The 15,301-nt window shown below is 43.6% G+C and overlaps 1 protein-coding gene across 3 annotated transcripts in view; it reads right to left on the reverse strand.

The window, feature by feature from the left end:
• Nucleotides 1-15,301, reverse strand: part of LOC121586676 (collagen alpha-1(XVI) chain) — a 120,314-nt gene that overhangs the window by 56,915 nt on the left and 48,098 nt on the right. For all 3 annotated transcript variants that reach the window (XM_041903591.2, XM_041903590.2, XM_041903592.2), the window contains exons 8-10: nt 9,644-9,718; nt 7,482-7,514; nt 73-108 (exon numbers count right to left, since the gene is read on the reverse strand). In XM_041903591.2, the coding sequence (XP_041759525.2) occupies nt 73-108; nt 7,482-7,514; nt 9,644-9,718 (144 nt within the window). The remainder of the gene's footprint in view (nt 1-72; nt 109-7,481; nt 7,515-9,643; nt 9,719-15,301) is intronic.

Here is a 15,301-nt window from a genome sequence, read left to right on the forward strand (position 1 = left end):
CCAGGTCATGTGACATGATTAACCAAGACACAGGACCCTAGACATGAGAGCTTCCATCTTTCGTTTACTTACGTTTAGGTCATCATTGAGAAGAACACAGCCAGCACACTAGAAAGACAGGGGGAATGGAGAAAGAGAGAGAGAGAGAGAGAGAGAGAGAGAGAGAGAGAGAGAGAGAGAGAGAGAGAGAGAGAGAGAGAGAGAGAGAGAGAGAGAGAGAGAGAGAGAGAGAGAGAGAGAGAGAGAGAGAGATCACATTAGTTCATGGTGAGATATCCTCTAATGCATCTAAGCAGAGAGAACTAGGCCAGCTCCTTAGATGATTGAGTGTTGCAACGAAAAATGGCCAAATTGATTTTGTAATGTACTGTGTCAATAAAGCCAAGGGACTTAAAAAACGTCTGAGTCAGGTTGTCTCTTTAGATGAAGTTGCTTTTGATAGCATGCCGTGTTGAGCACTGAGAAAGAATAGGCTAAAAGCAGCGGAGGCCAAATTCAATGCAAAAAGTCAATCAAACGTAAAATGGAGAGTCAGCTCCCAACCTCAGGTAGTCACAGATCATATATAGATTTTCGATTGGATGTAGTATTGTTTATTAGGCCGAGGAGAGACATGCCATGTGGTGGAATCTAATCAGGAAGACAGTAGGCCGTATGAATCAATCAAAGGGTATAGGAAGTATGAACCAATCAGAGCACATAGTACCAATTTGGGACCATTGGCCCAACTAGAAGGGCCAGTTGTAGTCAAACCAAGTCAAGCACATCCACATCTAGTTTAATGACTAGGGTGCAGTTTCTCTAATGACCAGAGAGTGGTACTGTTACACCATTTAAATATTATCTGAAGAGATGTAGACAGGTGTTTGGGGAGGGGGCCTCCAACATTTCACACACACTCTCACACACTCGCTCACATGTAGTTAGAAATAATTAAACATAGGCTATACACACACACACACGCACACACACCACACACACACCTCCCTCTCGGGAGACAGAGATCCATCGACAGGGCTGTAGTGGAACAGGTTGAGAGCTTCAAGTTCCAACCAACTATCATGGTCCAAACACACTAAGACAGTCGTGAAGAGGGCATGACAAAGCCTATTCCCCCTCAGGAGACTGAAAAGATTTGGCATGGGTCCTCAGATCCTCAAAAAGTTATACAGCTGCATCATCGAGAGCATCCTGACTGGTTGCATCACCGCATGGTATGGCAACTGATCGGCCTCCGACCGCAAGGCACTACAGAGGGTAGTGCGTACGGCCCAGTACATCACTGGGGCCAAGCTTCCTGCCATCCAGGACCTCTATACCAGGCGGTGTGAGAGGAGGCCTAAAAACTGTCAAAGACTCCAGCCACCCCTAGTCATAGACTGTTCTCTCTGCTACCGCATCGACAAGCAGTACGCGCGCCTCAGTCTAGGTCCAAAAGGCTTCTTAACAGCTTCACCCCCAAGCCATAAGACTCTGAACAGCTAGCTAATCATGGCTACCCAGACTATTTGCATTGCCCCCCCACCCCACCCCCACCCCCTCTTTTATACTGCTGCTACTCTTTTTATTATCTATGCATAGTCACTTTAACTCTACCCACATGTACATATTACCAATTACCTTGACAACCGGTGCCCCGCACATTGACTCTGTACTACCCCTGTATATAGCCTCCCTACTGTTATTTTACTGCTGCTCTTTAATTATTTGTAATTTAAATTTTTTGATATCTATTTTTTCTTCACATTTTCTTAAAACTGCATTGTTGGTTAGGGCTCATCAGTAAACATTTCACTATAAGGTCTAAACCTGTTGTATTGGCACAGGTGGCAAATAACATTTGATTTGATTTGATTTGATCAATAGATACTGTAAAATCCCCGGCACTGGAGAGTGCAGGCCAGCTGTAGCTCCTCACGGGCGGACACACACACACACACACACTGCAGTTTGGTGTGTATGTAATAGATAGCAAAAGTTACGTTTTCTAACGAGTAAGGTAATTAAAACAGCATCTACCACCCAGTGCGTGTCAGGCCGCTCTCCTCACACCACACTAGGCAGTTAATATATAGATTTTGTGTGACTGGGAGCTAAAAGCGAAAGAAGAAAGGAGGGAGAGAAGAGGAGAGAGAAGGTTCTTCTACAGTGTGTTGGAACTGCAACTCCAATTTGGGACCATTAGCCCAACTAGAAGGGCCAGTTGTAGTCAAACCAAGTCAAGCACATCCACATCTAGTTTAATGACTTAGGGTGCAGTTTCTCTAATGACCAGAGTGGTACTGTTACACCATTTAAATATTATCTGAAGAGATGTAGACAGGTGTTTGGGGAGGGGGCCTCCAACATTTTCACACACACTCTCACACACTCGCTCACATGTAGTTAGAAATAATTAAACATAGGCTATACACACACACACACGCACACACACCACACACACACCTCCCTCTCGGGAGACAGAGATCCATCGACAGGGCTGTAGTGGAACAGGTTGAGAGCTTCAAGTTCCAACCAACTATCATGGTCCAAACACACTAAGACAGTCGTGAAGAGGGCATGACAAAGCCTATTCCCCCTCAGGAGACTGAAAAGATTTGGCATGGGTCCTCAGATCCTCAAAAAGTTAAAGCTGCATCATCGGGCATCCTGACTGGTTGCATCACCGCATGGATGGCAACTGATCGGCCTCCGACCTGCAGGCACTACAGAGGGTAGTGCGTACTGCCCAGTACATCACTGGGGCCAAGCTTCCTGCCATCCAGGACCTCTATGCCAGGCGGTGTGAGAGGAAGGCCCTAAAAACTGTCAAAGACTCCAGCCACCCTAGTCATAGACTGTTCTCTCTGCTACCGCAGGCAAGCAGTACCGGGAGCGCCCAGTCTAGGTCCAAAGGCTTCTTAACAGCTTCTACCCCCAAGCCATAAGACTCTGAACAGCTAGCTAATCAAAGCTACCCAGACTATGTCGCATTGCCCCCCACCCCACCCCCCACCCCCTCTTTTATACTGCTGCTACTCTTTTTATTATCTATGCATAGTCACTTTAACTCTACCCACATGTACATATTACCTCAATTACCTTGACTAACCGGTGCCCCCGCACATTGACTCTGTACCGGTACCCCCTGTATATAGCCTCCCTACTGTTATTTTACTGCTGCTCTTTAATTATTTGTAATTTAAATTTTTTTGATATCTATTTTTTTCTTCACACATTTTCTTAAAACTGCATTGTTGGTTAAGGGCTCATCAGTAAGCATTTCACTATAAGGTCTACACCTGTTGTATTCGGCGCATGTGGCAAATAACATTTGATTTGATTTGATTTGATCAATAGATACTGTAAAATCCCCACGGCACTGGAGAGTGCAGGCCAGCTGTAGCTCCTCACGGGCGGACACACACACACACACACACACTGCAGTTTGGTGTGTATGTAATAGATAGCAAAAGTTACGTTTTTTCTAACGGAAGTAAGGTAATTAAAACAGCATCTACCACCCGGCGTGTCAGCCCAGCCGGCTCTCCTCACACCACACTAGGCAGTTAATATATATTGATTTTGTGTGACTGGGAGCTAAAGGAAAGAAGAAAGGAGGGAGAGAAGAGGAGAGAGAAGGTTCTTCTACAGTGTGTTGGAACTGCAACTCCATCAATGGTTGGCACCCGCGGTGCCTACTGCCTAGTCACTGTTTCCTAACCATCATATCTTTCTCTCTCTCTCTCTCTCTCTCTCTCTCTCTCTCTCTCTCTCTCTCTCTCTCTCTCTCTCTCTCTCTCTCTCTCTCTCTCTCTCTCTCTCTCTCTCTCTCTCTCTCTCTCTCTCTCTCTCTCTCTCTTTCTCTCTCTCTCCCTCTCTCCCTGGGCTATCGCTACGAACAGATATGTGTCACACCTTGATCCATCAGTGGGGAGGGGGTGTCTGTTCTGTGGGGAGGAGGAGACAGTGCAGCATCTGTTTTTTTCATGTTCCAGGCTGGTAGGGTTGTTTTCTGTCCTGGGTGGGTGGTGTACAGGCCTAGGGTAGGCGCTGAGTCTGGGCCTATACGTTGAACGGCCTAGGTATATCGTAGCCAACTGGCGAAGGGACTGCCTAGTACCTGTTGAGGCAGGCAATAACAGCAATGTGGAAGACCAGGAAACATGCTATGCAGGGGGCGGGGTGTACAGCCCCCAGAGCTGTGCTACTGGGGCTGGTGAGGGAGCATGTATATTGGGGGGCTAGTGAACCGTCTGGGGGATTTTGTAGGGGTGTGGGGCGTCGGGGGTCCTATGTACAGTGGAGGGGAGCTTGGTTCTAACTTTCTAGGTCTATTAAAATGAAGTAAGTTTGTGTTTTAATGATGTAACTAGTGGGCCAATATTTTTTTTTTTTTACTCAAATCTCTCTCTCTCTCTCTCTCTCTCTCTCTAAAAGCCAAGACAAGCCAAACCAAGTCTTTGATGCTAACGGTGGTAGTTATTTGATTATATGGATATATATTGGTCTCTAGAGACATAGCTATCTGTAGGGACAAGTTTGGTTGTTTCCCATTTGTGTTTTGGGAAGACTTTGGTAAGGTCCCAAGTCAACCTATCCAGTGTGGTTTGCACTATGTAGATGAATCATCATGGTAACCCTCCTACCAAGCTAATAATAATGGTATGTATCTCTATTGCCTTGACACCATTATCAAACTACCTCAATCCATTAGCATGACATGCACACAAACACAAACACCCACGCACGCAGACTTGTATGAACTCAAGTACTTTCTTACTTTGCTTAAGGTAGTCCATCGTATCCCATGATGACTTCCACTACTTCTTGTGGGTTCGCTGAGGACTGTATAATCCGATGTGGGATGCACACTGTCTGCCACAGACAGAGCACACAAAGGCCTGTCACGTTGAGGCCAGCACAGGCATGGTCACATGTCTTCTCTGTCGCTTCGTCCAGTCCTATTTTCCTCGGTCCAACTGCACTCCTTGATGGCAGAGGCCACGCCAGGTGGAACGGTACACAGCAACAGTCTCGAGGGAGGCAGGGTTCTTTAGTGATGTCTTCAGTTGGTCCTTTAGCCACTTTTTCTGCGATCCTCTGGCATCCGGATGGCATGGCAGAGCCATCTAAGCTTGTGGTGTGTGATGGATGCCTCAATGCTCCTGCAGTTGGTTCTCTGTAGTATCTCTGAGTGCGGAACACGGTCCTGCCAGGTCACTTTCAAAATGCGTTGAAGGCATTTTATGTGAAAGGACTCCAGTTGTTTTAAGTGTCGGCTGTAGACTGCCCATGTTTCACATCCATAAAGGAGTGTAGATACACACACTGCCTGGAAGACTGCAACTTTGTTGTGGAGGTGCAGGTTGCTGTTGTAAAATACCCTCTTCCTTAGCCGAGGATGAGGCCTGTTTGACTCGATTCTGGATATCCTTTTTCGATGTTGCAGTCTCCCGAGAGGATGCTTCCAAGATATTTAAAGTGTTGTACAATGGCCAGTGAGGAGTCTGAGATGGATAATTCAGGGGTTTCAGGCAGAGGATCAGATGAATATTGACATACTGTAGGACATCTGTTTTTGGGATGTGGCAGCTTGGAGCCTCCTAAAGTTGAAGAAGTTCCCGTCCAAACTGAAGTCCAGGGTCACACCACTCTCTGTTTCCATGTCCTTGTGCAGGAGTGTTGTGACACACAGGAGAAAGACATTGAATAGGACCAGCACAAGCACACACCCTTGCCTCACACTAGTACCAACTCCAAAGGGTTCAGACTCCTGACTGCCAATTGTTACTCAGGCCATCATCCCTTCATGGAAACTCATGCAAGATGTTCACAAATTTCCCAGGGCAGCCATACAGTAGTAGGACCTTCCAAATGAGTTCACGGTGTACTGTGTCAAAGGCTTTGGAGAGGTCCACAAACGCCATGAACAGGTCTTGTTTCTGTACACAGCACTTTTCCTGCAGTTGGTGTGCACTGAAGATCATGTCCACCGTGCTTCTGTTCTTTCTGAAGCTGCACTGGGACTCCGGTAGCATGTCTTCAGTGATGGTGTCGATGAGTCTGCAGAGCATGAACTTCGCCAGGACTTTTGCCAGCAACTGCAAGGAGGGATATGCCTCTGCAGTTGCCACAGATGGATTTGTCCCCCTTATTTTTGAATATGGTAACAATGTTTGCATCCCTCCATTGATGGGAGCTGCTCTCTTGTCTCCATATCTCAGAGATGAACAGGCAAACTGCTCTGGTACAGAGATAGCCCCCCTGTTTTAGGATCTCAGCAGGGATGAAGTTAGGTCCAGGAGTTTTGTTATTCTTTAGTGACCTGATGGCGGTGCAGACCTCAGAAAAGGTGGGTGGGAGATCAAGGCTCTGGATGGTGGGCAGGGTTGGGAGCTCCTCCAGGTCTGAGTAGTCAACTGGGTTTGGCTGGTTTAAGAGGGCTTCAAAGTGTTCACCTCACCTCTGGACTATCTTAGTTTGGTCCTGCACTTCTGAGGGGACAGAGAAAGCAACTTCTTAGGCCATGGGTGGTCTTCAGGGTATCATACAAGTTGTGCATGTCACAGCTGTCCGCACAAGATTGGATTTCTTGTGCTTTGGAGCTCCACCACTCATGTTGTAGATGTCGTAGAGCACTCTGTGCCACCCTCTGCTGCTCTTGCCATTGCTTTTTGAGGGCCTCAGAAGTAGGGTTGTTGAGTGTGGATTTATGTACCTTGTGTTTGCTGTTAAGTAGGGTGGAGATGTACGTGGAGTTTTCGTCGAACCAGTCCTGATGTTTCCACACACACCTAGCACACATCCTACCTACTTTCCCCGACCCACACACGCACACACACGCGCGCACGCACGCAAGCACACACACACACTACTAACAGCGTGGGTTCATATCTGTGAAACTCTTCCAATAGAGAGAGATCATTCTGTCTCATTATATTCAGTGGTTGCATATCCTACATTACACTGTGCCATGGGAGATTAGTAAGATAATAGTAAGCACACCATGGAATGCAATAATGAAGTGTCTGGAGTTTTGTATGCAATTCATGAACAGAATTCTGCTATTGTTGGAGAATGACAAAATTAATAGGAAGCAGTACAGCAAATCCCCACAGAGCCGGGGTATACAGTATAATGAATGATGTGTATATCACTCCACTGTCAGTAGCAGAGCTGTGTCTGTGTGTATGTGTGTGTGTGTGTGTGTGTGTGTGTCACACCGTCTCATCTCCCGATGTTGCGCTCCTTCTCTCCCCGTTCTTGGAGTACAGCAAATGGTACAAGTAACTGACCTGGTATTTGGGTCACCAGCCCCTGTCCTAATCTGTATAAAAAAATACTCTGCTCTGATTGGCTCATGTTGCCTACATATTTTCTTCCTGATTGGACGCAAACTGACACGTGGCGAAAGTCTCTCCTCAGCTTTTTCAGTAATACAGGATAAAGTGTGTGTGTGTGTGTGTGTGAGAGAGAGAGCGGGAAAGTTTGAGACTTACTTTCTCTGCCAGGCCCTTGGACCCAAGGATCTCCTAGAGAAAAGAGAAAGAGAAAGTGAGGCAGAGAAGTTTCAGTGTTCTAATTTTAACACCAAAATATACAATGCGAGGATGTTTTCAGGACTTAGAAGCAATAAGAGGACAGTTACAACTTTGTTGGACCTACTTCCAGTTGGTTATTAATATTATATATTTTTTTTACAGCTCTTCGGTGTTTGCAAAGTTACCTTTTTGAAGAAGTAAAGGTAGTGATGTGATGCTCTTAAGACACCAACAGCTAAACATAATTCTATGGCATATTTTGCATGTATTGTACATGTGCACCACTGAAGCTAGCCACTACCGTTACATATCATTGCATGAGCAGCACAACAGAGAGCGGATGAAGAAAGATATCTAAATGAACACACTGGTCATTAGCCAGATGCTCTTATCCAGAGTGCATTTTAAAGGGAAAAAGAAAGGATGGAGGGAGGGAGGAGGAGGAGAAAAGAAAGGGGTAAGGAGGAGTGTTGGAATAGATCCCTAATAAACCCTGAGGCAGAGATAGAGAGAGATGGGGTAAGGGAGAAGGCGAGAGAGAGAGAGAGATGGGGTAAGGGAGAAGGCGAGAGAGAGAGAGAGAGAGAGAGAGAGAGAGAGAGAGAGAGGAGAGTGAGGGAGAAGGTGAGAGAGAGAGAGATGGGGTAAGGGAGAAGGCGAGAGAGAGAGAGAGAGAGAGAGAGAGAGAGAGGGGTGGGGGGTAGAAGTAGAAGTGAAAAAGAGAGGGAAAGAGAACAGACAGACAGAGAAAGTAGTGAACAACAAAGTGAAAGCAGTGAGAGTTAGAGTGGAAAAACTGCATGAAGCAAAAGTCCATGAGAGAGGTAGAGATCGTTTTCAAGGGGAAGGGGAAAGATGTTGTGGTTAGGGACATCAACCTGGAAAATCATGTGGAGGGAGAGGGATCAACGCGAGAGTGTTTGGGGGTCTGGGTTGACCTTTCAGAAAGGTTGGACAGGAGAAAAAAAGACAGAAAGAAAAGAAACAACAAGAAAGAACGAGAACGATTGACTGAGACTTCCAGTCTTAAGGGACCACACACACACACACACACACACACACACACACGTACAGTATTATTAAGTTCATGACCCTGGTGTGCAGTGCAGATGTTTCAAAGCCAATGCCCTGAATTCAATAAGAAAAGCCTAGATGACTTATACCACTCTGACACACCAGGAATGTAATGTGTGTGAGTGAGGGAGTGTGTGTGTGAGTGCGAGAAAGAGAGAGAGTGTGTGGGTATGTGTGTTTGTGTAGGAGTGTGTGTGTGTGCTGCACTGTGCACACGTGTGTCAGTGCATAATGCTTGTTGTGTAAATGAAGTTGCAGTCGTGGCATGAAGACATCTGTTGTCAAACGGAAAGAGAAAGGAAGGGGTGGGGTTAACACTATAATTAATAATGCCATGGTAACAATATGGCTTACATAGAGACTTCCTTATATTGTCCAAATAAGAACATCCTTTATTGTCCGCTGTTATTTCATTGGTTAGTGCTATCACTGCCAGACACATACCTGGATCTCATTACGAACTCAGACAGCAGTTTAAGAGTCAGTGACACCACAACTATGAGCTCACACATGCACACACTCACCACATAAGCAGGCACACACACACGGCTCTGTTCCTGTTATTGTGTCTGGCTGAGGAACAGTATTCTATGGGATTGATTACTCCTGTCTGTAGTCTGCCAGAGCTTTGAGTTAACAACAGCTCTCCACAAGACAAACAGCAAGCCTAATGAATGGATAATTGGAAATAGATTGCATTATTATGAATCATGAAATGAGAAAGGGTGAATATGGCTTTAAAATATAATTTGAAAGAATATTATTTATTTGGCAATCTAGCACTGTTGCACATTTTTTAAATAAGAACATTTCTCAGTAGTGGTGGAGGAGGGGAGATATTTATCATGCTACTGTTGTCTCTTTGGCTGAGAGTGGATTAATAATTATCAGGGGAGGAACAATGATTATAAGGGGGAAAAACAATGGAATATTTTGCTCGCTCCCTTTGCCTACCTGGTCGTGCTTAGCCAGTGGTCTTGTTAGTTTGTCTGTTCATATATTTGAGTGTGTGTGTGTGTGTGTGTGTGTGCATGCATGTGTGTTACCTGATTAAAGGCAAGAACCTGCTGCTCCAGGTCATTTTCGGCAGCGCGGCGACTCTTGAGGGCACCAGGGGGGCACTAAGAGAGAGAGAGAGAGAGAGGGATCATGGGTCAAAATAGCTCTCAAAAACTCTAGACAGCATTCTGCCTTTTCCCTACAGTTTTCAGCTATTAGCTTTGACCACGACTGGCTAATGTGAACTACAATCCCGACGCTGTGTTTTAAAGTTTAGAAACTTCAATAATCACCGGTTGCGATATGGCTTTCGGAACATATGGCCCTTATCTTTCATCAGTAAAAAAGAACCCTTCAAATAAAAAAGATACACTTACTGTAGCAGTTACAGATCCATACAGCTATGGGTTCCTCCATCCAACGAAACTCCACTTCCACTACACTTCCTGAGTTACACACAGGTGTTCAGAGCACGCTAGATGGCCGTGTGGGAACACTAACCCTAACCCTATCAAGGTGTGTATCCATTTAACCTTTTTAAATGTTTTATTATTATTTCTTGCTGATATGGAAGATAAGGTCCATATGCTTAAAAAAACGTATTGCAAGCGACGCGTGTTAATGTTCAGATTGAGCGTCGGGGCTCTTAACAAAACTCCCCTGCACAGAAGACGCCTTCGTTTAATGACTCTTATGTGTAATGGAAGATCAAGGGCTCGGGTCAAAGGTGGCAATGTGTATCGGGGAATGTGTATTGTGAACTGCCTGAAAACAGCTGCACTGAAAAGCTAAACTGAAGACAAAGTAGTCCAACAGGTCAATATGTTGAGGGGTCTTCCATGGTAACACACAGTAAGTCTAGCCCTCTCTGACACTACAAGTCTAGCCATAAAACCAGCCTGGTCTCATAGACTAGATTTAACATAGTAAATGTAAATCTGGGACACTCAAATTAGTATGATATGTTACATTTGATATGGTTACATAAAACAGAAAGTTACTTAACCCAAAAAATAAAGTAGGGTGATTGGTCAGGGTGGATGGGTGGGCATATAACACGAACGTTTAGTATCCCAAAGATTGTGTGTTTGAATCTCATCGCAGACCACTTTAGCATTTTTGCTAATTAGCAACTTTGCAACTACTTAGCATGTTAGCTAACCCTTCCACTAACCCTTTAACCTAACTCCTAACCCTAACCTTAACCTTCAACCTAACCTTAACCCTAACCCCTAACCCTAACCCCTAGCCTAGCTAATGTTAGCCACCTAAGTAATGTTAGCCTTAGCCACCTTGCCACCTATCTAACAAATTGGAATTTGTAACATATGTCATGACTCGGTCATAAATAGTTTGTAGAAAAGGACTCCTATTGGTCTCTAGTATGGGAAGACTGAGATTGTCTTTGTTCCAGAGACACTTTGCCGCCTAAAAACTCTTACTGGAATCTTATTCCTGACCTCCAAATGTTTGGAATGGTCAGTGGGGACCTAAAGAATAATCACGTCATATTGTTTATTGTTATTGTTGTTTGTGATGTCATTAAGGATGGTATAACGGAATAACTGTAACTCTGAAAGTGTACACGTTCTATTTATCAAGCTTACATCTAAATGTTGTATAAAATATATGATTAAGTATGAGAGTACTTTTGTGAAGATAGCAATGTGATTTTATTATTCTAATGAGATAATTGTTCTATATAAACTTTTGCCCAGTAAGTAACCACGCCCAAGTGAGCACAGACATTGGATCGGCGTGTTGGAACGCCCCCTTTTTACCCGAGGATAAAAGTAGTAACGAAATGTACATTTAGACCAGAAAGTGTGAGAGTGGCGACTGCATGTTTAGAATGGTTAGAACTTTGAATCAGAGACCAGAAAGCGTGGAGCTGTGGCTACACGGCTTAAAATGGTTAGACCAGAAAGACCAGCCGCCGTGAAGCGCGTGCTCACATTACAACTGGTTGAACCTCTACAGACCAGCCGACATGCAGCGGGAGCTGAACGTTACAAATGGTTGACACTCTAAGACCAGGAAAAGTGAGACGTTAGTCCACACGTTTGAAATGGTGAGAAACTCTGAAACTCTCAATCTCTACACAAGAAGAAGAAACTCACTAGACCGTAACATTACCAGTCTGCAGCTGGCATGTAAAGTTGTCTTTCACTAAAGACACGAGTTAGGAAGGACAATCCCATCTCAGACAACCATTGGTACATTCTAATGAACACTCCATTCGAAGACAAGCTGAGTCTCACCGAAGTGGGATAGGACACTCAAACCCTTTTTGAGAAAGTGGTTCAACAGAGAGACGACGATCAAGGAAAGCTACACGTAAATATGCATTGCATTTTTTATCAGAATGAGCGGTGGTTTCCAAATGTAACAACGATAAGTTGAATCTCTTTGTCTCTCCCTTTCACTCTCTTTCTATTGACCCCTCCTTCCCCTAACCAAGCAGTCATGCTATTGTTAGTCCAGTCCATTAGGGACCTGTTTTCATTGTATTACGTTAGCAATCAATAACCTATACCGTGTGTGTGTGTTTATGTATTCTGTGTTATTATTTAGTTAGTGAGTAAATAAATAATTAAGCCAATTTGTGTATTGGTGATTCATCAATATGGTTAGGGTTCTTGCAGATATCAAGGAGTATGCGACGTTCAGAATGAGACTGATGAGGTAATGATAAGTGACTGTTATCGATATATATATCTAAATATCTTCTAAGAGTTTAATTTGGGAGATGGTAACTCGTTAAACAACTTCTTCCATGGTGCTCCAAATTCCTAATAAGTTAATTGTTACATGATTAATTTAAAAGAGTGACAATTAAACATAGTTTTTATTTAATTTATTTTTTGGGGGGGTAGATCAGCTTTAATATTGCAGATAGATTGTAACTTCCATCAATGTAATTGTCTGCATCACTTCCAATCCCCCATATGTTTTTCTTCTCGCAAATATATACAGTGGCTTGTGAAAGTATTCACCCCCCTTGGCATTTTTCCTATTTTGTTGCCTTACAACCTGGAATTAAAATGGATTTTTGGGGGGTTTGTATCATTTGATTTACACAACATGACTACCACTTTGAAAATGCAATTTGTTTTGTTGTTGTGTGAAACAAACAAGAAATAAGACAAAAACAGAAAACTAGAGCGTGCATAACTATTCACCCCCCCAAAGTCAATACTTTGTAGAGCCACCATTTGCAGCAATTACAGCTGCAAGTCTCTTGGGGTATGTCTCTATAAGCTTGGCACATCTAGCCACTGTAATTGTTGCCCATTCTTCAAAGCAAAACTGCTCCAGCTCCTTCAAGTTGGATGGGTTCCGCTGGTGTACAGAAACCACTCCACAAATTTCTTGTTAACAAACTATAGTTTTGGCAAGTCGGTTAGGACATCTACTTTGTGCATGACACAAGTAATTTTCCAATAATTGTTTACAGACAGATTATTTCACTTATAATTAACTGTTTCACAATTCCAGTGGGTCAGAAGTTGTCACGACTTCCGCCGAAGTTGGTGCCTCTCCTTGTTCGGGCGACGTTCGGCGGTCGTCGTCACCGGCTTTCTAGCTGCCACCGATCTACGTTTCTTTTTCCATTTGTTTTGTCTTGATTGTACACACCTGGTTCCCATTACATTATATTATTTCCCTATTTAACCCTCTGGTTCCCACATGGTTTTGTGCGTGTTTGTTCTTTGTTTTGTGTCTAAGACTTATGTGAGCTGGTGTGTTTTCCCTGCGTGGAAATTAGTGTTGTTTATTTTTCGAGTAAAGTACGTTGTTTACTCAGTTCTGTGTCCTGCGCCTGACTCCGTCCTACCGCTGCACATTGACACTTGACAAAAGTTTACATACACTAAGTTGACTGTGCCTTTAAACAGCCTGGAAAATTCCAGAAAATGATGTCATGGCTTTAGAAGCTTCTGATAGGCTAATTGACATCATTTGTGTCAATTGGAGGTGTACCTGTGGATGTATTTCAAGGCCTACCTTCAAGCTAAGTGCCTCTTTGCTTGACATCATGGGAAAATCAAAAGAAATCAGCCAAGACCTGTAGACCTCCACAAGTCTGGTTCATCCTTGGGAGCAATTTCCAAATGCCTGAAGGTACCACATTCATCTGTACAAACAACAGTACGCAAGTATAAACACCATGGGACCACGCAGCCGTCATACCGCTCAGGAAGGAGACGCGTTCTGTCTCCTAGAGATGAATGTACTTTGGTGCGAAAAGGGCAAATCAATCCCAGAACAACAGCAAAGGACCTTGTGAAGATGCTGGAGGAATCAGGTATAAAAGTATTTATATCCACAGTAAAACGAGTCCTATATTGACATAACCTGAAAGGCTGCTCAGCAAGGAAGAAGCCACTGCTCCAAAACCGCCATAAAAAAGCCAGACTACGGTTTGCAACTGCACATGGGGACAAAGATCAAACTTTTTGGAGAAATGTCCTCTGGTCTGATGAAACAAAAATAGAACTGTTTGGCCATTATGACCATCGTTATGTTTGGAGGAAAAAGGGGGATGCTTACAAGCCGAAGAACACCATCCCAACGTGAAGCACGGGGGTGGCAGCATCATGCTGTGGGGGTGCTTTGCTGCAGGAGGGACTGGTGCACTTCACAAAATAGATGGCATCATGAGGAAGGAAAATTGTGTGGATATATTGAAGCAACATCTCAAGACATCAGTCAGGAAGTTAAAGCTTGGTCGCAAATGGGTCTTCCAAATGGACAATGACCCCAAGCATACTTCCAAAGTTGTGGCAAAATGGCTTAAGGCCAACAAAGTCAAGGTATTGGAGTGGCCATCACAAAGCCCTGACCTCAATCCTATAGAAAATGTGTGGGCAGAACTGAAAAGGCGTGTGCGAGCAAGGAGGCCTACAAACCTGACTCAATTACACCAGCTCTGTCAGGAGGAAAATTCACCCAACTTATTGTGGGAAGCTTGTGGAAGGCTTCCCGAAAACATTTGACCCAAGTTAAACAATTTAAAGGCAATGCTACCAAATATTAATTGAGTGTATGTAAACTTCTGACCCACTGGGAATGTGATGAAAGAAATACAAGCTGAAATAAATCATTCTCTCTACTATTATTCTGACATTTCACATTCTTAAAATAAAGTGGTGATCCTAACTGACCTAAAACAGGGATTTTTTACTAGGATTAAATGTCAGGAATTGTGAAAAACTGAGTTGAAATGTATTTGGCTAAGGTGTATGTAAACTTCCGACTTCAACTGTACATACACATACATATACATATACATAAATATAAATACATATACATACATACACATATACTTTTTATATATTTCCCTTTATTACTTCCAACCCCACCACCCCTTCCCTAATTGGGGTAAACTAGTGAACAACAATGCTTAGGTCACTACTTCCAGCTTATACATACTATGTACATTTTATGGACACTTAATTTTACAATTAAACATAGTTAGTTGATTTGATAAATAACAGTCATCACATTATTGAAAGTCACGTCACGACACATATCATACATTTTGAAAATGTGTAACATATTGTTCGAATTGCAATTCGTAACATATCATACAGTGCCTTGCAAAAGTATTCATCCCTCTTGCCGTTTTTCCTATTTTGTTGCATTACAACCTGTAATTTAATTAGATTTTTATTTGGATTTCATGTAATGGACATTCACAA

Source organism: Coregonus clupeaformis, chromosome 17, assembly GCF_020615455.1.
Source record: "Coregonus clupeaformis isolate EN_2021a chromosome 17, ASM2061545v1, whole genome shotgun sequence".
NCBI classification, from domain to species: Eukaryota; Metazoa; Chordata; class Actinopteri; order Salmoniformes; family Salmonidae; genus Coregonus; species Coregonus clupeaformis.